The sequence below is a fragment of the Heloderma suspectum genome, chromosome W (assembly GCF_057233095.1).
Source record: "Heloderma suspectum isolate Gila_16-S chromosome W, 16-S_ref, whole genome shotgun sequence".
NCBI classification, from domain to species: domain Eukaryota; kingdom Metazoa; phylum Chordata; class Lepidosauria; order Squamata; family Helodermatidae; genus Heloderma; species Heloderma suspectum.
In genome coordinates this window covers 35460998-35488040 of record NC_139475.1, presented here as the reverse complement: position 1 = coordinate 35488040, position 27043 = coordinate 35460998, and the positions used below count along the sequence as shown (strand labels likewise).

Genomic DNA, 27043 nt, shown 5'->3' with positions numbered 1-27043 from the left:
CTTCGCGACATACTTGGGTCTCGATCCCACGCAGCAAGGAGTCTCCCACTACTACCACTCTTCTCTTCTTCTTCTTGTAGGCCTGGGTTTCATCGCCTCTGTTTGACTGACCTTTAGCCTCTTGCTCACTCTCATGCAGGTTCCCCTGTGATTCTTCCTCTGCAGGCTGTCCTCCAGTCTCATCTGCAAGTACCTGGAATCGGTTCCACAGCTCCACCGCTTCCACTGGTGCAGAGTGTCGTCTAGTTCTTCTTCTCCTAACTGTCACCGTTTTCCAAGGAGTATCCTCTACTCCATTTTTCTTCACCTCAGCATTTCCCACTGCCTCATCTTGCTGTTGCTCTTCAAGCTTGTGGTCTGCCCTTTGCTGCTGTAGTTCCCCCATTCTGTCCAAGAACTCTTCGTGTTCTCTTATTCCCCGGAGGGTTGACAGTCGCCGCTCCAGTCCACTTACTTTTTCCTCCAGCAGCGTGATCAACTTGCACTTGTTGCAGGTGTAGGCCATGTTGTTCTCAGGCAAGAAAACAAACATGGCACACACCTTGCAGGTCACCACCACTGGAGAGTCTTGTCCTTCCATAGCCCCTTTTCCCTTTTTGTGTCTAGCTTTGTGATTGTTCTAGACTAGCCTGTGCCTGCTCCTCTGCTCAGTAGAGGTTAAAAGCAGAGTCCCACTGGTGTGGAAGTGTGTGTTACAAGACAAATAAATGGGAAAAAGTTAGTTAAAAAAAAAAAAATAAATGTTAGGGGCCTCCCCCTTGACCTCCCCTGCCGAACTCCCCTGGCCAACTCCTGTTTGCTCCCCCTGTTCGCTCGCTCTCTGGGACCCTGCCTGCTTCTGTAGTCCCTGGACCAGCTGGAGCAGCTTGCTCTGCTCTGCTCTGCTCAGCTGGGAGGCGGGAAACAGACTGAAGCTTCCCGCCCAGTCAGCTGCTGGGAGTACTCAGGCCACACCCCTCCAATTCAGTTGGAGCTCTCAGAAGCTCCTGGTGAGCTCACAGCCAGTCAGAAGGATAAAGGGCAGCGCCCTGGGTCTGGTCCGAGGACACCTCCAGTGTAAGAGGTGAGGAAGGCAAGGTGCTCTCTCCCTCCCGCCCCCTCCCCCCCTGCGTCTCAGTTAAAGAGATCAAGCATAGTAAGAGCCCTGCTGGATCAGAGCAGAGATCCATCTAGTCCAGCATGCTGCTTCCCACTGTGGGAATGTGTGTGTGTGGGGCGGGGGGGAGAGACACAGGATTCAGGGGTTGGAAATCTGTTTTGGTGCAACCTTCCAGTTCTGGGCCACTCTGGGCTGCAGTGCCGCCAGGGCTCGCAGGGTTGAAGCCCCGGGACGTTTTCATTAGCAGGGATGCTGACATCCCCTGCCAGCCCCCTCAGACTTCCCTGTTCCCTCTGAGCTGAGCTGCAACCCTCACAGTTGCTGGGGGGGAAACGCATCGATTCCACAATAATACGTTGTTCCCTGTTGTGACGCAAAGCATTTTAGGGTGACTTGGCCATAGACCCATTCACTCAACCAAAGACCTGCTCTGGGGGGAGAGAAAAACTGAAGTGATGTTTTTAATGTGGACCCACACCGCTGCCTGAATTTGTTCACTCTTTTTGCGGGGGCTATGGGGACTGCCATGATGACCGCCTGCACTTCCAAATGGACCACTACGCCACTGCTCTGAGGTGTACGTGTTGCGCAGGAGTGGGAGATGTTGCCTGTCCTCCTTGGATTGTCCTTTTTTGGCTCTGCAGCCCTCCCTGAACGTCTGATTGTTGTTCCCCTCCCCCCCGCCCGCCCGCCCGACCCCTTAATCTAGGTTTCATCAAATGATCGCAGATAAAAAGCAAGAGGAAGAACTCCAGCAAGCTCTCTGGCAGAAAGACGGGCTGAGCCAGCCAGAGGAACCCATCGTGGGCCAGGTGGACGCAGAATCGGAGGTGCCACCGGATCAAACGCCCAGGCTGACAGTGGAGGATGAGGACGGGACTGCAAACGAGCAAGTCAGGGAGCAGACTCCTCTCCCCACTCAGAAGAGCAGCAGCCAGGCAAAGCATGAATCCTGCCGGCAGAGGGGGGTGAAGCACAGCGAGCCGCAAAACAAGCACGTTGCCTTTGCCTTTGAGAGGCAGCCGGGAGCCCCCAGTGGGGAAGACGGGCGGCTTCCTGGGATGCCCATGGAGGAGAGCCCAGGGACGGAGCCATCTGTGAAGGAGGACGTGGCTGCCCTTCTGGAACCGTTTCCCCAAAGTGCAGAGGAAGGGCGGGGGCAAGGGATTGGTGGCCACGAGCCTCTTCCTTTGGAGAGCAGCGCTGTGGCCCCCGCCCCATCCCTAGGACTGAAGCAGGAGGACAGGGGTGCTCCAGAGGGAGCCAGTGGACAGGGGAGACTGGAGAGCTCCAAGATCTGGGGCAGCCAAAGCTTCACATATCCTGAGAGGCTCAGAGCTGCTGCTGAGCCTCCCAAGCCATCTGGCCTCCAGCCAGAGTTTCCGGAGCTGCTCCCACAAGAGCAAGCCGGGGGCGCAGAAGGACCTGGGCAGCCCCCCGTCCTTCACGATCCAGTGGTACCAGGATGACCCGGGCAAGCTGCGAGATAAGCGCGAGCACTGGAAAGGGAGGAGGGAGCAGGTCGGTGGCGGGCAGAGCACCATGATCACCCAGTCACTGGAAGAGAGGAGTCAGCCGGCCCAGTCTCTGCCTCCGCACTTGACGTGAGCGCTCCCCCCCTCCCCCGGGTATCCCTTGACTGGAGGGAAATGGGAGAGGAGAGTTGGGAAGGGCAGATCAGAGGGCTTGTGTGCATTAGGGCTCCACTTCCAGCACCCCGTGCAGCTCAGGCCCAGTTCCTCCCTTCCGGTGCCATGCGTGAGTCTGCGGCCGGTGCTCGCTATGCGCGTAGCGCCACCCACGCAAGGTGCACTTCCGTAGCAAGCCCGGCAGCACCCCCACCCCCCCAAGCTGAGCCTGAGCGAGGTCCCACAGGTCACGAGAGAAGGGTTAAAGTGCGAGGAATGAGGGGTGTCGCGTCTTGTATGCCTTTTTAGAATGGATTGATTTGATTCCTGTTCCGCTCTGCCATCCAGGAGGACACTCAGAGTGGCTTGCATCAAAGAATGCCATTTATTCCCTCCACAACATTTCATAGAATAAACCAAAATTGCCTGAGGAGGTTTACTAGACCTAATGTGATTTTTAAAACCCTGACTTGTTGGAATGGTCTCTTCGAGAGTTGAGCTTGGCTTAGCCCAGCCTTCCCAACCTGGCATCCTCCGGATGTTTTGGACAACAGTGCCCAGCCATTAGGCATGCTAGCTGGGGCTGATGGGAGCGGGAGTCAAGAACAGCTTTCACACTGGTGGCACCTTTTGGCCCTGTCCTTCGGCAGCCTCCTCGGGCTTGCAGCCTCTGTAAGAAGGAAGGAATCAGTTCCTCCCCTCCTCAAAACACAGCTGAGGGCAATTGGTGGGTCTTCCTCGCTTTCCTGGCAACCATCACTCCAGTAATACCCTCCAGTAGCCTTGGGCTTGTTTCTGTTCCTCCAGCCCTTGGCCTTGCTCTGGAGTGGCCTCGCAGATGTGGCGCCCTCCAGGGGGCTCGCACTGCAGCGCCCGTCCTTCCCGTTCCGAAGGCCCAGTGCTCCGTTTTGAAAAGCCTTTTCTCCCTCCCCTTGCAGAAAGAAAGAGACAGCTTTTTCCTTGGATGACATCCCCAGCCTCATGCTTCCTGCCTCTGCGAGCCAGGTACGGTCGCTGTTGAGCTGGATCTACCCCTTATGTGGCCGCTATTACTGGGAAGAATGCGATGTGAGCGCAAGCCAGAGGGGAGCGTGCCGGAGAACACGGTTCGCTCACTTCGAACAAAGGGTGGCGAGGAGGCCAAACATTTCCTGCTGTGCCACGACACAGATTGCTAGAGGACAGTGCCCCAGAGTCTGGAGCTGTAGCCCAGTGGTGGAGACCACACGTTGCATGCAAAAGGGTGCGGGTTGCATGGAGTAAGGCTGGGGACAGGCCTCTCCTGGCCTCCAGTCCATACAGAGAGTTGCCACCAGTCGGAGGAGAGAGTACTGGGCAGGAAGAACAAATAGCTTGAGCCCGAGGCTCAGTGGTGGAGTACCTACTCTAAAGGAGGGCTGGGGACCCTGTTTTGGCCCAAGGGCCAAATTGGTTCCAGGCAGGACAGTCAGGGGCCATGTGTCTGCCCTGGCCGGTGCCACATTCAAAAGTAAGCAGGGCCACTTCACTTCCCAGACATGCCTCCCCTCCCTTTAAAAGCCGGGTGGCAGCAGGGGAGGGGCAATCTTTCGTGGGGGGTGGTTGCACTGGCAGGAACAGGAGGGTCAGCCCTTTCCTCCCCAGCAACCACTGCCCCCCAAACATCCCTCCTTCTCCCTCTGCAGTCAGGCTTTTTAAAAGTCTCTGTGCTGTGTGGGAACAGAGAAACTGTCTTCACTTCATCAGCCATTGGAGATAAGGGTTTGGCCACAGACCGGAGGTTGCCCATCCCTGCTGCAAAGGTCCTTGGGCAGCGTATATTCCTGCACTTCAGAAATGCTCTCCTGCCCCCCGCTGGGGCTTCCAGGAAAGAAGCCCGTGCAGTGAAATTGCTGTAAAATGGCCTCCTCACACCGAGCTTGAATGGTTTGCATTTCTCCGTGTCCTGCAGCGCTCTCCAGACGCAGCAGACGACGATGGGAGTAACGAGAAACAACTCACGCCGAGAAAGTCCGGGGAGCCACCTGCTGCCCTCGATTCGGCTGGCCAGCAAGTGGATGCCAAGTACGTATGCTAAGCGATGCCACAGAAAAGAACACTGAGGGTTCCAGTAGAAGTTATTCAGGGCAATTGGTGAAATGTGGCTGGAGCAACCAAAGAAAGCCTGTTCCAGGATCCCCTCTGTACCGGGACATGCGCTTTCGTCCTATTAGCTCTTCCAGGCCCTGTTTGGCTGCTGCTCAGCCCCTTGGCTTGAGAGCTACTTGCCACGGGACGTCCTGCCCAGCATCTTGGTAGCAGCAGTGCCTCTGCCTCCCAGCCCGAGTCAGGCCTGCTTTTTCATAACACCCCCCACTCCCACTCTGCCCAGGGACAAATCTAGGAGAACAAGAAACCAAAATCAGATTAAAAAAAACTATTTTAAAACCTTTTAAAGATAGAACTTTTTTTTTTTGCTTTGTGAAAAGTGTATCTTTGCACCTTTTTAACTTAAAAACGAGGCTCATTTTGCTTCTGCCTGAGGAAAATGTGGCTCACCTGGCCACCTTTTTTCTCTTGGAAGATCTGCCTTCAAGAGTCCCTTGCGGAGACTTCTGGGGAAGAAACCAGACAAAAAGAACCTCAAGGAGGGGGGTTCAGATGTATCGGAGGAGGGCGACATCTTCCCGCTCTTCTCGTGCATGCTGCCGATGGAGACGGCGATGGTGCAGAAGGCAGCAGAAGGTGAGGCACTGGATATGTTAGCAAAGAGACTACCGGAGAGAGGAAGCAAGGAAGGAAAGGATGTCTTCCTTGGTCGTCAGCCTTCTGTTCTTGCAGGAGTGTTGCCCGAACAGCAGCAATTCAGCTTCCATTTGGGCAAATGGGGCTTTTTTTCTAAGCCCGGTTGCTGAACCAGGGAAAGGGAGAAAGAGGGGGAGAGAGAGACAGCAGGGGGAGAAAAGGAGGGAGGGAGAAGTGGGTGGCAGAAAGAAAATATGTGGCCCGCCACCACCTCTGGGATCCAATCAGAGGTCTGCGGCCTCCAAGAGATGTCACCTGAGGGAATGCCACCCTCAATGTAAAAGGGTTCCCCACCTCTGATGGAGATGGTAGCCAAAAGTGTGTACATCTGTTTGAGTGGTTTTGCCTAAAGCTGAAAAATAAGGGCAACCATTGATCCTATGTCTGCCCCCCCGCCCCCCCAGCTCCTTCTGGGCCTCCAAACTGGCCTCTGGCAGAGAAGCGCCCAGCAAAAGAAATGGGCAAAGCCAAGAGGACCTGCACTATCAAGATCAGCAAAGCCAAGACGGCGCTCGATAAATGGTGGGCACCTTTCCTGAGGGAGATCGCAAATGCCAGTGAGCTGAAATATTTGGACGAATTCCTCCTGAACAAGGTGAGAGAAGGCAGCAAGGGCAGAGGAACAATTAGGTGGAAGCCAAAAGAAATGACACAGCATGATCAGCTGGCTGTTTCTTTTTAGTTAACCATTGGCCTTTTGGGGTTATTCCAAGACACGTGAGAACATAGTCCGGTCAACAAAGACTGCTGGTCCTTGTTAAGTGTGTCCTGACAGCAAGGCCTGTTCAGAGCAACATGTGAGCTTCAAAACTGCTTCACAAAAGGAAAAGGGGAAAGCAGACAGCCCTGTGCTACATGGATTGACGCCCTCTCCATGGGGATAAATGTCATGTCACATGAGCAAGCTGAACTAAAAACAAGGAAACCTTTGCAGTCCTAATGCTAATGGATTGCACCCTTACTCACGTAATTTAATCTGGTAGGACGGTCAGTGCAGAATTGGAAGAGGGGAAAGAAGTAGTCACACGGTCCTTTTTTGAGAAGGAGGTTGCAGCACATCCCCCCGCCCTTACAACAGTGGTGCCAACTCTGTCTTGCTGCTTTTTCTCCCCCCAGATAAATGATCTTCATTCTCAGAAGTCAGCTATCGAATGCTTGTTCTTTGAAGCTACCGAGAAGTTCCGTGGAAACATCAAAACCATGTATTCTGCCCCTGTAAGTAGCTTGTACTTCTGAGTGGAGGAGCACTAAGCTAATGAAAACAAACCTGGTTATGAAACCAGTTGAGGAACTTCTTGCTACTGGAAATAGCCAATAGGATAACTGGAGTTGTGGAGACTCTTAAGAAGTTCACTGGGACCTTGAGAGGGCAGAGATATCTTTACTGCTTAGAGATAAGTAGTATATGCATTGATTAAGGGCACAATCATATGCATGTTTAAACAGAAAACAGTCCTACAACTTCCAGCTTGGCTGGCTGGGTAATGCTGGGAGTTTTAGGTCTGTTTTTCTATCTAAACATGCATAGGATTGCACCCTAAAATAAATAGTTGATGCCTGTGATAGGTAAGACAATGTTTTCAATAGCTAGGCCATCCAGTATGAGAAGCTTTTGTACTGGTAAGAAAGGAACGAAAAGATTGAATGCCACCTTCACTGAAATTCCGTTACAGCAGCGAAAAAGAACAGTCGCTGAATTGCTTAACATTCCGCTACTGTCTTTAATGCCACCTGTTTTCCAGACTACAAACTCTTAAAAATACAAGAGCAGCCCTGGTGGATCAGATCCAAGGTTCATCTGAGGCAAGGATCGTGTTTCTTATAGTGGCCAACCAGATGTCCCAGTGGAAAGCCCACAAGAAGGGCATGGGCTCAACAGACCTCTCCCTCTGTTTGCCCCCCAGAAACTGCCTTGGAATTGAGAGATCCAGTTTAGTTTTCATGGCTCATTGTTCTAAATCTCCTCCCCATCCTCCATGAATACATCTAACCCTCTTTCGAAGCTGTCCAAGCAGGGACCATCTTCACATCATGAGACAATGAATTTCATAAATTCATTACAAGTTGTGCAAAGTGTAAGAACCTAAGAAGAGCTGTACTAGATCAGACCCAAGGCCTATCTAGTTCAGCATTCTGTTCACACAGTGGCCAACCAGATGCCCCAATGGGAAGCCCACAAGCAGAACACAAGTGCAACGGCACCCTCCTGCCCATGATCCCCAGCAACTGGTGTACATAGGCATGCTGCTTCCAGTACTCCAGCCATCAGGACTAGTAGCCATTGATAGCCTTCTCCTCCTCCATGAATTGCTCCAGTCCCCTTTTAAAGTGATGACCAAGTTGGTGGCCACTATTATATCTTATGGTAGCGAGTTCCCTACTTTATCTATGCATGGGGTGAAGAAAGACTTCCTTTGGGCTGTCCTGAATCTCCCACTATTCAGTTTCATGGGATGACACTGGGTTCTCATATTAATGGGAGAGGGATTAAAAGTACTTTTCTGCCCGGAATTTACTGCCAGTTGGACCATACTTCAAAAAACCATTACAGTTCAGCTGAGTTCCCAGAGTGGAGGTGCAGAAAGTTCCCTGATTATGGAGCAGCCCATTTGCCTTCCTCTTGGCTACCTGAACCTGGTCTGTGACAGCTGTCCTTGAGCGCACTGGGACATACAGGAGGGGCCGTGCCCTCGTCCACACAGTTGTCACACGTGTGTTCTGCGTGTCCCTAACCTGGAACCTTCAGACGTTTTGCTGTCTCTTCACAGAACGGGCAGATCCACATTGGCTACCGAGACCTGATGGAGAACTACCAGCTCCTCGTGGTCAGCATGGCCAAACAGAGAGAAGAGAAGGACGTGAAGCTGGTCTTGAATCTCTTCCAGTCCCTTCTGGATGAATTTGCTCGCAGTTACACAAAGAAGGAAGATCCAGAGCTGCCCAAGGTTTGCCATTCCACCCCCACCCCACCCCACCCCACCCCCTAAACCTTGCAGGGCCGATCTGGGATCTTGGATTCCTTTTTCACAGAGAATTTTGATGTGGTCGGGGGGCGGTTTCCCCCTTGGATTGCTTGGGAAAGACGGCTATGTCCATGTGATCCTTTCTCCACCAAACCAGAGCCCCTCATTCCATTTTGGCCCCAAATTCAGCACCAGGGTCCATAACATGCTTCCTGGGAGAAGGTACCTGGGTTTGTTTCGAGGTTATTCTGAAGGTTTCTGGAACCCATTGAGTTTGGAGACCTCAAGCAGCACCAGGTTGGAAGGGGCTTCTCCAGTCCCCAGTTTCCAGGATGCGGTGATTATGGGGCCAAGTCATCAGAAACTAGTGCCTGTAGAATCATAGAATAGTAGGGTTGGAAGGGGCCTACAAGGCCATCGAGTCCAACCCCCTGCTCAATGCAGGAATCCAAGTCAGAGCATCCCTGGCAGATGGCTGTCCAGCCTTGTCTTGAACGCCTCCAGTGTGGGAGAGCCCACCACCTCCCTAGGGAATTGGCTCCATTGTCGTATTGCTCTAACAGTCAGGAAGTTTCTCCTGATGTTCAGCCGGAATCTGGCTTCCTGTAACTTGAGCCCATTATTCCGTGTCCTGCACTCTGGGGTGATCAAGAAGAGATCCTGGCCTTCCTCTCTGGGACAGCCTTTCAAGTATAATTGGAAGAAAGCAAAGAGCAGACAACGGAAGCCAAAGAGGAGGAGGGACGGGAGCAGTCAAGTTCTACTAGTCAGGATGGCTCTATGCTGACTCCAGTATACCAGGCTCTGTGTTACCTCCAGTATACTAGTTGCTGAGGAACATGGGCAGCAGGACACTGTTGCACTCCTGTCCTGCTTGCAGGCTTCTTGTAGGCATTGGCCCGCCACTGTGGGAACAGAATGCTGGACTAGAGAAGCCTTTGGTCTGATCCAGCGCAGCTATTCTTCATGACCTGACCCAGGGAGAGTTTATACGGGGCTGACAGGCAGTCAGAAAGCTAGGCGGGAGCCAGCCAGGGCCAGTATTGTTCAGCCCTGCCTAATTTTTTTCACCCTCTTCCCTCCCCATTGCCTTTTCCTTGTGTGTCGTGTTGTTTTTTTTTTTTTTTTAGATTGTAAGCCTGTGGGCAGGGACTGTCTTCTTCTTTGTTCATTGATGGTAAGCTGCTCCGGGAGCCTTTTTTGGCTGAGGAGCGGAATAAAAATGCAATAAATAAATAAAATAAAGGAAGTTTTTAATGATGGATTCAAGATTGCCATAGATACAATTTGCTCTCCATGCCAAGCGATCTTTTGCCCCTGGATGCAAAGTGCCTGCATCCTGTCCCATCAGAGGTCACTGCTTGACACCCATAGGGGAAAAGGGTTATGTTCTGTGAATGCTTTTGAGCGTAGCCAGAGGAGAAAAAAAGATTTTTGAAGCTTTGGGAAGGAAACTCAAGAACTTTGGGGCCCAGCTAGTTTTCTCATCCATCCCTCCAGTAGTTAGAAGAGGGATAGAAAGGGAAAGGAAAATACTCCGGGTGAATGACTGGCTATGAAGGTGGTGCCGGCGTGAGAGATTTGGATTCTGGGACCACGGGCTACACTTCCTGGAAGATGGGCTGTTGGCAAGGGACGGGTTGCACCTCACAAAGGCTGGGAAGAATGTGTTTGGCCACAGCATGAAGAACTTCATTCAGAGGGCTTTCAACTGAATCCTTTGGGGAAGGGAGACGTAAAGTTGGGGGTAACAATGGACGAAGGCTCATGAACCACAATGGAGTGAACAGCTCTAATAGCGCCCAATAATAGTCTTCAGACACATGTAGGAAGAAAGCCAGACTATGAAGCACATGGTCTTTGATGTCTATACACTAATGCCCAGAGCGTGGGAAACAAACAGAACGAACTTGAACTCTTAATACAGGAGGGAAATTACGACTTGATAGGTGGAACTGAGACTTTGTGGGATGACTCTCATGACTGGAATACAGCAATTGAAGGATATAACTTGTTCAAAAAGAACAGGAGGAACAGAAAGGGAGGTGGGGCTGCACTGTATGTGAAAAATACATATATCTGCCAAGAAATACAGGAGGAGGAGCTTGGTAGCCCCATCGAGAGCATCTGGATCAAAATAAATGGAGCAAACAATAAAAGGAGCCTGGTGGTCGGAGACTACTACCGGCCACCCAGTCAAGGAGAAGACGAGGATGAAACTTTTGAAAAGCAAATTGCCAAGGTTTTAAGGAAGCATGATGTAGAAGTAATGGGGGACTTCAATTTCCCCGATATTTGTTGGGAGACAAATTCTGCAAAACATGGCCCCTCCAGGAAATTCCTGACTTGTGCGGCGGATAACTTCCTCCTACAGAAAGTAGAGGAACGAACTAGAGGATCGGCTATCCTTGACTTGATCCTAACCAACAGAGATGACTTAGTGGACAAAGTAGCAGTTACGGGAACTGTGTGGGAAAGCGACCATGTTGTACTTGAGTTCTTGGTTCTAAGGGAAGCAAAAGCCGAGTGTAGTCAAACGCGTACCCTGGATTTTAGGAAAGCTGATTTTAATTCACTTAGAACAATGATCAGTAAGGTCCCATGGCAAGCGATTCTAATGAGAAAAGGAGTCCAAGATGGGTGGGAGTTTTTAAAAAAGGAAATTCTCAAGGCACAATTACAAACAATTCCAACAAGGAAAAAAGGTGGAAGACAACAGAAGAAGCCAATGTGGCTTCACAAAAAGCTTAGCGATGACCTGAAAACACAAAAAGGACACATATAGGAAGTGAAAAGAAGGCCAAGCTACAAAGGAAGAGTCCAGGCAGGTAGCACAGAATTGCAGGGATGGCGTCAGGAAGGCTAAAGCTGAGAACGAGCTGAGGTTAGCGAGGGATGCTAGAAGCAACAAAAAGGCTTTCTTCAGCTACGTGTGTAGTAAAAGGCAGAGGAAAGAAATGGTTGTTCAGCTATTAAATAAGGATGGCAAAACGATAACAGATGACAAAGAAAAGGCAAAGGTGCTCAATTCCTACTTTGGCTCAGTCTTCTCCCAAAAGAGGGTCTATGACCCCCCTGGCAAAGGCGAAGTACAGGCTGAAGGGGCAGGATTGCGGCTTGAGATCGATAGGCATGTGGTCAAGTTACACCTAATTACTTTGAATGAGCTCAAATCTCCAGGGCCAGATGCACTGCATCCTAGAGTCATAAAGGAACTGTCAGAAGAACTGTCAGAACCACTGTCTATTCTCTTTGAGAAATCCTGGAGGACGGGGGAAGTGCCGGATGACTGGAGGAGGGCTAATGTGGTCCCTATCTTCCAAAAGGGTAAAAAGGAGGAACCTGGGAACTACAGACCAGTCAGTCTGACATCACTCCCTGGGAAGATTCTGGATAAAGCAATCCATCTGTAAGCACCTTGTAAACAATGCAATGATTCCTCGAAGCCAACATGGCTTTGTCAAGAACAAGTCCTGCCAGACGAACCTGATCTCATTTTTTGATCAAGTAAGCTCCCTTGTGGCCTGTGGGAATGCTGTAGACATCATATACCTTGACTTCAGCAAAGCTTTGGACAAAGTGCCCCATGATATCCTGCTGAGCAAACTAGCTCCAAGTGGGCTAGATGAAACAACGATCTGGTGGATCCACAGTTGGCTGCAGAATGGGACTCAAAGAGTGCTTATCAATGGGATTTACTCAAACTGGGGGGAGGTAACAAGCGGGGTACCGCAGGGCTCAGTCCTGGGCCCAGTGCTCTTCGACAGTTCTGGGCACCACATTTTAAGAAGGATGCAGACAAACTGGAGAGGATTCAGAGGAGGGCAACACAGATGATCAGAGGACTAGAAACAAAGCCCTGTGAGGAGAGACTGAAAGAACAGGGCATGTTTGGCCTTGAGAAGAGAAGACTGAGGGGAGATAGGAGAGCGCTCTTCACGTACTTGAAAGGTTGTCCCAGAGAGGAAGGCCAGGATCTCTTCTCGATCATCTCAGAGTGCAGGACACGGAATAATGGGCTCAAGTTACAGGAAGCCAGATTCCGGCTGAACATTGGGAAAAACTCCTGACTGTTATAGCAGAACGACAATGGAACCCATGACCTAGGGAGGTGGTGGGCTCTCCCACACTGGAGGCATTCAAGACGATGCTGGACAGCCACCTGTGAGGGATGCTCTGACTTGGATTCCTGCACTGAGCAGGGGGTTGGACTCGATGGCCTTGTAGACCCCTTCCAATCCTACTATTATGTGATTCTGTGACAAAAATGTGCCATTAAAACATGCCCATTTTTTTCGTATTCCCCCAACAGCAAAGCAAGGCCCCAAAGAAGAAGCGGAAACAGGAGTGTGTGGTGAGTAATCATGTGGTAGTCGGTGTTCTGCCAGTTGTCAAATCCGGGGTGGGATTTGTTCCCACCAGTTGTAGGAGCCATCCCCACCCCCACCCCGAAATGACCTTGCTGGAGGGAAGAGAGAGAAAGGAGAGATGTTATGGTATGTTTTGTGGAGGGGGCTGCTTCTTGCAGCCAAAGTCACAGCTCTCCCCACCTGTCATTTTTGGGTTGCGGAAGCCAAAGTGACCATACCTCTCCTCCCTCCCCTTCCTGAGAGCGAGAAACCCTTTATTTAAAAACAATTATTGCTTTTGTTAGTAGCAGTCTTCTCTTTGTTACAGTCATAAGGCCCATTCAGATTAAAATAGAACAGCACAAATAACAGAACGCAATAACACTTTAGTTACTGCAAAAAAGGTGGGTCAGGAGGAATCCACCATAAGGAGTTGGAGATGCAAAGGCCAAACTGCTGGTTTTTGTACATATTTGGTGGAACTTCCAGGAAACACAAGTATTGTGGGGAAATGTTTTTTGTGACCGACTTGAAATGTTCTGCAGTACCTGCAAGAGAGGAATTGGGTAGGAAAGGCGCAGGGGATTACAGCGAGGGGTGAAGTGACAGCTCTATGCAGCTCTTCGGTTGGGAATCTTAATGCCGTTCCCAATTTGTGAAGAACTGGAGGACAATTTGGGCCTCTTGAGCAGAGCATACCGGCAAGCCCTTCCGTTGGCAGGTCCTGACTTTGCTCTGAATACGTATTTGAAAATAACGTGTTATGGTATTCCTGCAATGATGCACAGGTCGAAGAGCTCCACGGCCATGTGTTCGTGACTTACCAGGTGAACATCCTGCAGTCCTGTGAGCAATGCCCCTCCTACATCTGGCCCATGGAGAAGGCCTGTCTTTGCCGCAGTAAGTCTGGGCAGATTTAGGAGGGGCTTCCAGTGCCTTTGAGACCCTCTCTGGAGCAGCTCCACCAGCCTCTCCAGGCGCACAGAGTGCGCTTGCTGGTTTAGGTCAGAGGCACAGAACCTTTGGGGGCCAATCTGGCCTGCCTGGGGGACCCACATGCCGCCCCCTGGGTTCCCCAGATGGCCACACCCCTTTCCTGGCCTCACCTCCTTTCTGCTGACCATTTGGTGGTTTCCTGACTTCTGCGCAGGTTTCCCCCCGTCCTATCGAGCGGAAATGCCTTTCCTAACCCTCATTTACTGGCAGGAAGAGCTTTAAGCTGGTATGGGCTAGTATTTCTGGCCCACCCCTGTTTAGTCCCTGGCTCTGCCCACCACTGGAACGTGGCTTCCGAGCTGAAAGACATTCTGCAGTGTTCCAGCAGCATGTGGGCAGGAGGGGAGCGATCAATCCTGTCAACAGGGAATCTCCTCCTGTACTGGATTGGGAAGCCAGTGCTTAGTTGGCCTCCACCCTCCCTCCACAACTGGATCCAGGCCGTAGGGTTGAGGCCCTTCTGGTGCATGGAAGCATGAGGGCTTTCTCTTTGCTCAGATCCCTTCCTCTTAAAAAGGAAGCCCATCATTTTCTTTCTCTGGACTGTGTGGGTGAACAGGCTTTTCCCCACATCTTCTTCCCCTCCCAGAAGGTGCCTTTCATCCTGTGATGAAAGCGGCATGCCAGAAAACACTTGTTTCCCAAGCATGGGGAGGAGGGGGCTGGGGTTTGGGGGCCTCTGCTTTGGAGCAAGATGTGCTTTTGATTGAGAGGTGTCAGCCTGCACAAAATGCAGTGGCCACGTGGTTTTCTGGTGTGCAATTGGCTGACCTTATTACACCAGTCATGTATCAACAGCACTGGCTGCCATTTTGTTTCCAGGCAAATCAAAGGTGCTGGTGTTGACCTATAAAGCCCTAAACAGTTTGGAGCCAGAATATCTGAAAGATCACCTCCTTCCCTGTGAACCTGCCCGTAGTTTAAGATCTTCTTTGGATGTTCTTCTGTATCTTCCACCAGAAAGAGAGGCTAGGTTGGTGGGAACGCAGGAGAGGGCCGCCTTTAGGCTGGCCCCTTCTTCAGTTTTTGGCGGACTGTTAAAACTTCTGTTCTGTATGAGCTTTTTTGGTATTTTTAAACATGAGCTCTGCGCTCTGTTTTTCAACATCTTTCTTAGTCTTAATTCTGCTGTTGGTGGGGTTTAAAGCCTTAAATTTGTTTTTCAAGTTGTTTTCAAGCTTCTTAAAGCTTTTTCTCCTCTTGTTTTAACTGTAAGCCGACTTGAGGTGGGGGGACTCTGTTTGGGCTGAAAGTCAACGGCTAAATTTCCAAATAAAGAAATAAATTTTAAGGAACTTTCCCTGTCTGCCCCCCACCCCCTTAGTCTGTAAGCTGACCTGCCACAAGAAATGCCTGTCCAGGATCCAGAGCGGATGCACATCTTCGCCAGCAAAGAAGGTAGGCCACAGCCGTTCCCTGGCTAGCCCTGCACAGGCCAGAGCAGATGTGGGAGTACAGAGGCTGGCTTTTATCACAGGCCATGCAGGTGACGTACCAAAGCTGCGCCTGGCTGGGGGATTCTGGGAGTTGCCGTCCAACGCATCTGGAGGGCCGCAGCTTGGGGAAGGCTGGTCAATAAAGGCTGATTGAACTTTCTGCCAGGGGAACCAAACCAAGTTTCCGAATGGCAATAAGACATAAGTACACAGGAGAAACCCTGAAATGACTGCATGCTTCTTCCAGCATGGACAACTTCAATGCCTCTGGCAAGCCCACAAAGAAGGGCATGAAGCCAACAACACCCCCCCCCCCCAGCCTTCTGATTGCACCCAGATTGCACTCGGAGCGCTACTGCCTCTGAATGGAGGCCATCCCTGAAGGCCAAGAGCTGCAGATACCTGTGTGTGTGTTCATTTCTCTCACCCTGGAGAAGAAAAACCTTGCTGGAACAGACCCTAAAGTCCATCTGTTTCCAGGTGTCATGTTCCCAAGTGTGGCCAGCTCCGGGCTTTTTGGGAGTACAGTCAGTATGCACAGGCACGCTGTCTCTGTACATGGCCGTTCCCTGGAGGGGGCGTGGCTTAACGGTAGAGCCCCTGCTTTGCATGCAGAAGGTCCCAGGTTCAATCCCCAGCAGCGTCTCCTGGTATGGCTGGGAAGGAGTCTTGCCTGAAATCCTGGAGAGCTGCTGCTGCCAGTCAGTGTTGGCAGTACTGGGCTGGATGGACCGATGGTCAGACTCACTCTAAGGCAGCTCCCTAGGTTCCTAATAGCAGTCAGTAGACCTCTCTTCCTCCATGAGTTTGTCCCATTCATTCGTTCTGTGAATCACATTTCTATATGGCCCAATAGCTGAAGCTCTCTGGGGGGATTGCAAGTTCCCTTTTAAGCCCTTCAAGTCTTCTGTCGCTGAGTTTTGGAAGCCGGCAGTTCATCTGACTGAGTTCTCACAAACAGTGGACAAGGTGGTTAGCCTGCTTCTGGACTGAGTCCCCTCACGTTACTGAATGCCATGAAAAAATGGCCTGTGTGCAGATAGCTGGCATGCAAGGGGAAAGGGCCCCTGTCTCGTCTTCTCCCTACCCTGCTAGTTTTCTGTGTGATGGGAACATTTAATCCCATGAGCCTGCAATGCCACAGTCCAGAAACGGGGCTGTGTCTGCACCTGCTGTTTGGGGTAGCCTTACCTGTAGACATTGTGTGTTCACGGGTTTGGGTTTTGGGTATCTCCCACCGCTCTCTGGTAATGCTTGGCCTTCTCTTCCGGTCCTAGGGCAACCAAGACCCAGAGCCCTGTCATTTTGGGGTGTGTGTGAGTGCCTTGACCAGTGAGAAGAACTCCGTCCCCATCGTCATGGAGAAGCTGCTGGAATACGTGGAGATGCACGGCCTTTACGCCGAAGGCCTCTACCGGAAGTCAGGCTCTGCCAACCGCATGAGGGAGCTGAAGCAATGCCTGCAGGCGGGTAGGGTCATGAGCGCTGCTATCCCAGAATGCATTGTCCCAGTGGCCCATGTGGGCAGTTTTCTCTGGGTGACATTTTCCTCCTTCCCCCTTCCTCTTTCCTCCTGTCTGGCACTTTATGTTTATGGCACTTTATGTTTGGTGCTTTGTGTGTGTGTTTATAATACAATTTGTAGCCTAATTTTCTCCTTGAAATGGAGATGCCCAAAGCAGCTAACAAAAATATAAAAAAGACGCCAATTAAAATATCTGTAGTGCTATAAACACCCACACACACCCAACAGCAGCAGCAGCAAAACTAATAAACAGGAAAGCCAGGCTAAGTCAGAAAAACCAAAGCAGGAGAGAAATCAGAAGCTTGCTGGACAAGGAAAGTTCTCAAATGAAGATGGAACACCCACCGGCAAAGGAGACGATACAGTTTTGTAGTGGGGAGTTCCACAGTCTGGGTGCCACTGTGAAAAAGGCCTCTCATGCATGGCCCCTGGCCATGTTTCAGTGGCATACACTAAGATGATCTTGGAGAGTTAGTAGATCAGGGGTCCGCGTTTTGAGTCAAGTGGGCACATTTGGAATTTTGAGAGAGTGTCATGGGGCGCTCTCACAAAATGGCTGCCGTGGTGGGCGTGGCCAGACACAGAACATTCTGATTGCCCTGGAAGCCAAACTAGTGAGACTGATCTCGGAAGCTAAGCAGGGTCAGCCCTGGTTAGTCCTTGGATGAGAGACCGCCTGGGAATCGGGCTTCTTGAATTGAGTGGAGGGTTGAACTTGATGGTCTTGTAGGCCCCTTCCAACCCTATGATTCTTAGGTCCAAGGCAGGGGGCTGAGCTCCCAAGCACAAAGCCGCTCTTACTTGATCCTCAATATCAAGGTGACGCTGGAAGGTGGCCCTTTGCTTTGCAGTGTGGCAGCCCCTCCTGGTTAAAACAAAATAATGATTTTTCAAAAAATTTTAAGAAAATAAAAGCCAGGAGGGGCAGGGAGACTGGTGCGTGGCGAGAGAGGTGTCTCTTGGCACATTGGTGTCCGTGGGTGCCACATCAGAGACCTCAGGCGTAGATTCAAAGATGGTGCATCTGCCAGGGCTTTGAGTGCCTCAACCTCCCCCTTCTCCTTTCTCCCTCCCCACCACCCCCTTTCACAGACCCAAACTCAGTGCAACTAGAGAACTACTCCATCCACACAATTACCGGGATCTTCAAGCAGTGGCTGAGGGAGCTGCCGGATCCGCTCATGACTTTTGCCCAGTACCACGACTTCCTCCGGGCAGTGGGTGAGTGTCCAGCAGGGTCCAAAGCCTGCCAGCAGAGTGGTGCCCTCCTCAGAAGCTCTGAGTGCAGTAGGAAGGGAAGTGCTGCTGTTGGCCGGGGGGGGGCAAGAGGAGGAGGTGTCCCACGCAGGAGGGCTCATTTTCAGGACTTTGCAGTGGGTGGAGAGTGGGTCCGGTTCTGAGATGTCTCTGCCATCTTAGAAAAAAAGACAGCTACAGCAGGGGGACATGGTAGAGCAGAATTTCCTGACCTGACCCCCTCTGGATGGGTTGGACTCCCAACTCCCAGTATCCCCCAGCCAGCTGGGGCCAGGTCAGGAAAGGCTGTGGCACAGGTTTATCAAACGATGTCTGGGGTGGACGGATGGGACAGAAGTTCTTCTCCTTCATGTGACTAGAACTCTGTGTCACCCAGTGAGCCTGGCCAGAGGTAGATGTTCAGGGCAGGCAAACAAAGTACTTCCCATCATGCACGGCTGGGTTCTGCAACCTAGAGCCCCAAGACATGGGAACGGGCCAGGCATTTAGGGGGCTCTGAAGGACACATTTGCAGTGAAGGAGCGGTCTGTCTGCAGCAGCCGCTCGCCACAATGGCTTCAGAGGGCTGCCGTGTCCTGAGGCAGTGTGCCTTTGGACCCAAGATGTGGAGGACAGCCAGCAGGACAGAGTGGCCTTTGTGCCCCACAGCTGGGCTTCCCCTCGGAACACGCGGCTGGCCGCCCTCAGCGGCAGGGCGCTGGGCTTGACACCCTGACCTAGCAGGGCTGTTCTCATGTCCTCCTCCCTCCCCGCAGAGCTTCCGGGGAAGCAGGAGCAGCTCTGCGCTGTCTATAACGTCCTCGAACAGCTCCCGCGAGCCAACCATGACACCCTGGAGCGGCTTATTTTTCACCTGGTCAAGTAAGGGCTTCCCCAACTCTTTGGCATGGTCCCGCCCTTAGTGGTTGGAGGAGGGATCGTGGCCATGGGGCTTGTGTGTCTGTGTGCGTGTGTGTGCACACACGGATGTTAAGAGGCAGGCAAAGGGGTCTTGACTTAAAATAAGTAACAACGATGCCTCTGAAATCCCTCTAGAGTCTGGCGGGGTGTTTGGAAGCGCTTGTCCTCAGAGGTCAGGAAAATTGTTGGAATGGGGACAGGGAACCATCTGGATCCAAAAATCCTCTTTTGAAATATTTGCGGTTCCATAACCTGGTGAGATGAGTCCATTCAAGCCATCCTTCCCCATCCGGGCGCCTTCCCAATGTGTTGGACCGCAAGTCCCAGCATCCCCACCCCACCCCTGTGGCTGCTGGCATGCTGAACTTATAAGTCTCTTTTCTCATCCCCCAAATGCAGGGTGGCCCTGGTGGAAGATGTCAACCGGATGTCGCCCAACTCCCTGGCCATCGTCTTTGCCCCCTGCCTCTTGCACTGCCCAGACAACTCTGACCCCCTCACCAGCATGAAGGACGTCTCCAAAACCACCATGTGAGTTGGCCCTCGGGAGAGCTTGCCCTTGTCCCCCTGCTGCTGGGCGTTGATTTTATTTTATTTCCATACCACCCAATAGGCAAAGCTCTCTAGGCGGCTCCCCAAAGTTAAAAACCATAAAGCACAACAGCATAACACTTCATTTTAAAAGTTCAAAACTACAAGATAGTAACCTGAGTAAACGCCAGCAGCAAACATCCCAGCAAAAATACAAGAGCACAGTCAAAACAGACAGAAACCAAAGGACTAAAAGGCCTGGGAGAACAGAAAGGTCTTCACCTGGGGCCAGAAGGATCTCAATGCTAGTGCCAGGCCAGCCTTTCTGCAAAGGGCCATCACTGAGAAGGCTCTGTCCTTAGCAGCCACCCGGGGGCACCCAGCCTCTGAAGATGGTCCTGGGGTCCAGGATAGATGGGAAGAGACAATCCTTCAGGTAACGATGGATGAAGTGTGGGCAGCTGTAGATGCTGAGCTCAACAGATATAAGGAGGACTCCTCTGGTGGCCTCCAGGAGCAAATGTTCCAGTGATCTTTTAAGCGGAGAGTCTCCCTTGCCCAATCTGATTGTGGTCCTTTCCAGATATACTCTCAAGATGGCAGTCTGCCATTGCTTCTTCCTCCTCCATCTCCTGGCCAAACGTCATGTCCCTTCTAAAACTTCCTTGGCACCATTTGAAACAGTTTCTTTTCTCTGATTCAGCGTGCTCCCTCTGAGGGCCTGTAGAGCCTGGATCGTTCCCTGCTGGAAGAGGGCGGACAGACAGGTGGGGCCGATGGGAGATGGAGGATGGCTGGGTGTTCACGGACACCGCATCATTGGTGCACGGGGCCACTGTGTATGGTCATCCTCTCCCATGCCGTTGCCTGTACTGTGGGGGTGGCGGGGGTCTCCTCCATCAGATCATCCTGACCCCGCCACCCATGCATGTGTCCCCTGGTCACACCCCCTATGTGTGTCCTTCTCAGCTGTGTCTCCTCCACCCTCCATCCTGCAAGGCCCCACAGAGGGAACTGCAGCATGCCCCTCCCATCACCCTTGTCTTTCTCGTTCTCGCCCCCCTTCATGTACCCAGGTGTGTGGAGATGATCATCAAAGAGCAGATGAGGAAATACAAGATAAAGATGGAAGAGATTTGCCAGCTGGAGGCCGCTGAGAGCATCGCCTTCCAGCAGCTTTCACTGCTGCAGCAGAACACGGTGAGTGCCAGGCCGGGGGGATGTCCTGGAAATCCTGTTAGGGCAGCCTTCCCCAACCTGGTGCCCTCCCCAACCTGGTGCCCTCCAGATGTGTTGAACTACAACTCCCACAATCCTCTGCCAGCATGGATGGCGGAGGATTGTGGGAGCTGTAGCCCTGTCCAACCCATCTGGAAGGCCCCAGGCTGGCTAGAGAAGGCTGCGTTAGGGTTTCTTTCTCCTTCCCACAAACCATCACGAAAATTGCGGAGTGGCAGGGAGTGTTGATTTGTAAACTGTGTGTGTGTGTGTGTGTGTGTGTGTATAGAAGTTAGGGTTAACCACCCCCCCATCGAAAATATTAAGACAATCCTAATGTAATCTCAGATAGATTTTGTATTCAGTATATAAATCTTACATGGCGTTCTGACAGTTCAGGCACGCATCCTGCTCAGACCTGACCTAACCTAACGTGTTGCCACCGGGCAGCAAGGTCCATTCTTTTCAGTGGGATGTTTGTGCGGCTGCTAAAGGCCCAGGGCAGTTTTAGGCCTCACAAAGAGAAGTGTGGTGCCCAGATTGCAAGAGCTGCCACTCGATTCCGTGGTGGCCAGGCTGCAAGTAAAACTTGGCTTTTCATCTTCCTGCGAGGGAGCACGGGTAGGTGGAAGACCTGGTGCATGGAATGTTGTTCTCCCCACCCCCACCCCCACCTCCAGTCCCTCTCTCAGAGCATCTGCTGAGGGCCAGAAAAGGCAGCTTTTCAGAACTGGTCCAAGACATGTCTTCCCCTCTGCCTGCCCCCCCCCCCCCCCCCGGCACTGCATGCTTAGCTTCTGAACAGATTTGCTAGTTGGCAAGTTAACAGCAATGTCTGAGTAGGTTTGCGGGACATGCGTTCACCAGTGCTTCACTTCTTTGAAGAGAGAGCTGCTGCTGCTGGATCCCAGGTCTGCTTTCAGGAAAGCCTTTCACACTAACCCCGGATGTGTTTGGTTTGTAAATACCTCTGCCTGTTTATAATTTCTGACATAGAACATGCTGGTCGGCTTGTGATCGATCGCTCAGTGGGGAAGGGGCATTCCTTTGCAGATGCTCAGAAGCAGCCTTAAAAAAAAGAAATTCACACATCCCACAGCATGGAAACTGTACATAGCAGGACTCGGGTTGAGCCTTCTGGGAGTGGTGGGAAGAGTTTGCAGAATGCTACCTGCCTTCCTGCGTCTGTAGCCTCGTTTGGCTAAAAACCCTTTGTGGCTCTCAGTTTACCCTCGCAACAGCCCTGTGAGGTAGACTCGGTCCTGAGAGGGGACAGGTTGGCCCAAAGCCCCGAGTGCAGCAGGGAACTTTCACCTGAGTTTTTTGGGCTCAGTCTTGGTGCTGCTTTTTTTTACCACACCATCCTGGCCCATCAATTTGTGACCTCATTTCAAGTCTGGAAAAGCTGATGAACTTTGAAACAGAGGCTGCTTCATGATGCATTGCAACCTGGGACAAGGGAAGGAAATGAGTGGATTCCGTAGCTCCAAATTAACCCAGGGATGGCAACTTGCCCCCTTCCCGGCCAAGGTGGATGCCACATCTCCCTCTCTGTCTTGCAGAGCAAAGGCCCCCAGGGCACAGGAGCAAACAACTGCCCTTCGCCCAAACTGGGCTTCCTGCCTGAGGAAGAGGAGCCAGACAACTGGGAGAAGGAGCTCTTGATGGAACGGATACAGTCGATAAAGGAGGAGAAGTGAGTGATGGGCCCTGCGAGGCGACAGGCACGGCCAGCTCTGGAGCATGGCTGTTGTGCCCTGGGAGCACCACCTGGTAATGCGGGGCTGGTGGTGACACCATTCAAGAGCAGAGCCCCTCCAGACTCAGCTGTGCCTCAAAGGAGCGGTTTAGCCTGGCAGGGGGAGCTCCCCAGGGTTTTCAGAAGGGGGAGCTTCTGTTGGGATGGAGCAGGGAGGGTGGGAAGGGTCCAGACCTGCTCTGCCTGTCCCCACTGCTGATAGCTGACTGGGGCCTCTCCTGGGCCCTGCTTTTCAAGTGCCTTGGTTGGGCCAGGAGGCAGTGCAAAGCCCATTGTTGCCCCTGCCCTGCCGGACTATTTTTCCTTCCCAGTCGGAGGCATCTCTGTGGTGATGTGGGTGGGGTGTTGCTCACTGGCATAGGCCCTGCACCAGTCCCTGGCATCTCAGGTAGTAGGACTGCTGGCCGGGGCATGCTGGGAGATGGTAGTCCAACGAATCTGGATTGCAGCTGGATGGGGAAGGCTGGGCTGGACAGCATTGAGACAGCTTCATTGAGGGCAGCGGCTTCTCGGGGTGGGGTGGGGATTGCCTGGCTGTTGGCAGGCCCCTTCTTTCAGTTGGCGCCTGAAGTCGTTCCAGCCTGCCTTTGTTCCTCTCCGGTGCAGGGAAGACATAACCTACTGCCTGCCGGAGCTGGACCAACGAGGCTCTGATGAGGAGAATCTGGACTCTGAGACGTCGGCCAGCACAGAGAGCCTGCTGGAGGAGCACATGGGGTGCCAAGACCCCGAAAGTCAGTATTAAGGTACTGTGCACACTGCTTTTTTGGTCCTCTCCCCGCCCTGCCCCGCCCCGCCCCTCCTCTTGGCAGCACTGGGTGCCCTGTCCGCAGCCACTCCTGGGGTTCCTCATGCCAGGCTCCTCTCTTCAAAGGAAGCGACGCGCGTCCCTTCTTGTGCCTCAAGCCCCCCACCAAGGATACGACTGGACCACCAAGCATCTGACTGTTACCGGCCCTGGCAAATCCTCCTGCTGCCCCCTTAGCCCTGAGGTGTGGGGCAGCCTCTCTGCTGCTGCTCCAGGGAAAGCCACATCAGCAGAGCCCAGTGGATGCCCACAACCAAGGTCAGACAGCAACAGAACAACCCCCGTCCCATGCCGACACAGGATGGCGTCCTCCCGAGCACGAGCAGTTCCGAGTGAACAGGTTAGGTGGTCTCTGTACACGTTACAAACGGGTCACTGGCAGGAACTGCTGGACAAGCAACGGTTTTTGATCCTCTTGCGCCTATTCTGCATTTGGACAAGTCCGTCACTTCAAAGCATCGTTGCTTGGCAGAAAGGCCACGCTTGCAGTGGCCTGTCTGGAAACACTTGGCACTTCTCTGGGCTGCCGGAATCAGATGCTGCCTTTGAGTAAATGGTAACGGCCTTGAACTGTTCCCTCTTCTCTGGGCTGGGGGTGGAATCCCCCCACTCTGCATCCTCTTTGTTGTGCCTTCCCTGTGCTTGTAACGGGCTCTGACAGGACCCAAAGGAGAGTCGAGGCACGCTGTATGTTTCTGCTTTAAAACCAGTTTTCACGACAACTTTCCAAGCGGTTTACAAGAACTTCTAAACTTTTTGTAATAACCGTTCCATGGAGACCAAAAAATGTATCGTTGTTAATTAAAACAGTGCACTTTTGGGGGGGAAGCGAGAGTTGGGGTCATTCTTGGCAGTGTGGACCAGAAGGGGTTTTCTTGCTCCTGGCTTGCCACACAAGAGTTGGGTGAACTTGTGCGGCTGGCTCCTCCAGGGCCACGTGCACTGGCAAGACAAAGATGACTTCTCACCTGAACGTCTGGCTGTGGCAACCCTTAAAGCAGAGCTTTCCAAACTTTTCATGTTGGTGACACACCTTTTAGACATGCATCATTTCGTGACACAGTAATTCAGTTTTACTAGCAAACCAGAGGTTAAACTAACCCGTTATAAGAGATACGGACACATACATGAATTGTAATAACGAAATGTATGGGGATACAACATATCTCATGAAAACCTTTCATTTATATTTTTAAAAATATATGATTTGTAAGATAACATACATTGTTGTCATTTATGAGTAACAGTATGTAAGTGCAAGAAAATGTGAAAAAAAAGCAAAATTAACTGAAGTATTTACAATACATATTAGGACACATAGGCCCAGGTAGGTGCTCAGCTGCAAAAACACATGAAGTAGAGAAGCAAAAGTCCAACAAAAATTGTGTAAATATATATATGTCTCACTACAAGGCTATACGGCTGTAAATATTTGCAATGCCTACGTCTAGAGTTCAGTTCCAGCACTCTCCGGTGGTACACTGCCGGTGGGTGGTTAATCCACAACTACAGCAGAGTAAAAATAAATGGCAGAAATCAAATCATAAGTGCCACGTGGTGGGTGGCTTGCTGTTTGCCACGTTGGGTTTGGGAGGGTGGCCTCCCTTCAGCCAGCAGCAGGTGGGTTGACTGGGTGACAGCCTGCAGCTGTGCTCGCCCCGGGTGAGTGGGAGCACGCTGATTCTGAGGCTTCTGGCCTCCACTGAGCTCCGTTCTGACTGGCCAAGACGGCGGAAGGCCTGCGTGGTGCAGTCCCAGTCCCAGGAGGCGTTTCCACCCATGCACTAATCTGGCCTGGCCGCGCAGGAGCGTGGTACAGAAATCTGCGAAGGGCCGGGGGCCACTGCCGCTTTGCACTGGCGTCAGCCAAGCTCTGCTCCCAGGGCGGTGCCTCCCTTCCCCTCTCTTCGCCCACACCTCTACCTCGCCGTACTGCTCCAACACCACCAATCATGAGCGTCCTACGTGAAGACGCCACATGATCCTAAAGCAGCTAATATTAAAGCAGCTAAGCCTTAGCTGCTTTAACGTTAGCTGCTTTAGGAAGTTCCAGGGGAGGGGCCAAGGGAAGCAAATGCCAGTAAGGGAGCTCCGTGGTGCCCTTCCGCACAATTTTCTGCATTTTGCGCAACACACCTACACACTGCTGCCGACACACAATTTGGAAAGCTCTGCCTTACAGGAACGAGCCATCATGGCTTGTCCCTCCCTTTTCCTTTCAGTTGCATCGTGCATAACTAGACGTGCTATTTCAACATCTCCTTTGGCTGCGCAAGGTTTCAGTCAAATTCCACGTACTAAAAATCCCAGTGCCTGTTTTGGGATGTGGAAGCCTTCTGGAAAACACTTGGTGGAGTGCCAGAACTTGGAGGTGGGCCAAACGTTTTCAGTGTTGGGCTTCTTGAACGATCCCGCTTTTAAACTGTAAAGAGGTTTTATAAAGGTTAAAACAAAGGATCTGGTGGCAGCTGCAAAGAACACGTTTATTCTGGGATTCAGGGAGCGGGCTTCAGTCCTCAAAAGCTTCTGCTAGAATAAATTTGTTAGTCTTCAAGGTGCCATGACATTTCTTGTTGTCTTTGCTGCAACAGATACATGCAGCCCCCCCTCCCCCCAGAAGTTTATAATGGTTGTTACCCTCCTTGGCAATAGGCAGGCAGGAACAGCTGGAGGAAAAAAGAGCTTAGGTGTGCCACTGCCTTCATTCTGCAGAAATTTATTTTATTTATTACATTTGATTGTTCAGGCAGGCATTTGGGGTGGGTTAGGGTATTTTTTATGTTTTTAATGTTGAATTTTATTGTTTTAACTGTTTTGTTGTTGTACATCGCCCAGAGTGGCTGGGTGACCAGCCAGATGGGCGATTGATAAATAAATAAATTTATATCCCATCTTTTTCCTCCTTAAGGAACCCAAGGCAGCATACATAGTCTTCCTCCTCCTCCATTTTAGCCTCACAACAACAACCCTGTGAGGTGGGCTGGGCTGAGAGTCTGTGACAGGCCCAAAGTCACCCAGTGAGCATCCATGGCCAAGTGGGGATTAGAACCCGGATATGCGACAGGAGCACACACACACTCCTTTCTGTACAATTCCCATTTATTTGTGTTTTTCCCTCAAAAGCAGCTGTAGGCCCTGAGCAAACCTGATCCTTAGCTGTGCAGAGAGGCGGGGAAGGGTTTTTGCTTTCAAGCAAGAGAAACCAAATTTAAAGGAGGGGGCAGGAGGAGGAGGAGGAAGGAAAGGTGCACAGAAAGTTTCTAGATGAAATTATCAATGTCAAAACCCCCCTTCCCCCTTTAAATGGCATTCACTTGTCAGCAGATTTTTAAGAGTGGGAAGGAGGGCATGGTGGGTGTGGGGGGGTGGCTTTGTGGGGCGGGGTTTGTTTGCACACTGTTTTTTGGAGTCAGACTCTTCCCACCATCTTTTATCCACGTTTGGCAGTGTGGGGTGGAGACAACAATAAAAAGAGCTTGATCAGCACAGCAGAAAGGCCTCACAGCGGGGAAAAGAGGGAGTTCTCCACATGGAACGAGGAGGGAAGGGCAACACCGAAGTCTGGGTGGGAGAAAAATTTGGTTTTAAAAGGGTACTTAAACATGACTCAAAGATATCTCCCCCCCCCTCCCCAAGAGAACATAGCCACCATTCCAGGTCCACAAAAATTCCCATAATTTTGAAAGTGCACAGACAGCATGCACTTAAATATCAGTAGCAATTGGACACATTTGTGCCATGTTTGAGACCTTCAGTCTCAAAGCTAAGGCAGACAGCAACCTGATGTGATGATGCAGAGATTTGAACTCCG

The 27043-nt window shown here is 51.6% G+C and overlaps 1 protein-coding gene across 1 annotated transcript in view; it reads left to right on the top strand.

Annotated features, from left to right (window-relative positions):
• Nucleotides 1–26541, top strand: part of LOC146333962 (unconventional myosin-IXb-like) — a 102118-nt gene extending 75577 nt beyond the window's left edge. The window contains 20 exon segments of the mRNA XM_084825319.1: nt 1056–1063; nt 1809–2429; nt 2431–2703; nt 3666–3732; nt 4658–4770; nt 5270–5430; nt 5895–6085; nt 6607–6705; nt 8259–8435; nt 12766–12807; nt 13591–13702; nt 15123–15196; nt 16512–16704; nt 17852–17980; nt 18772–18877; nt 19316–19447; nt 20524–20647; nt 22228–22361; nt 23031–23170; nt 23299–26541. Coding sequence (XP_084681445.1) covers nt 1056–1063; nt 1809–2429; nt 2431–2703; nt 3666–3732; nt 4658–4770; nt 5270–5430; nt 5895–6085; nt 6607–6705; nt 8259–8435; nt 12766–12807; nt 13591–13702; nt 15123–15196; nt 16512–16704; nt 17852–17980; nt 18772–18877; nt 19316–19447; nt 20524–20647; nt 22228–22361; nt 23031–23169 — 2895 coding nt within the window. The 3' untranslated portion in view covers nt 23170; nt 23299–26541.
• Nucleotides 26542–27043: the final 502 nt, after the last annotated feature.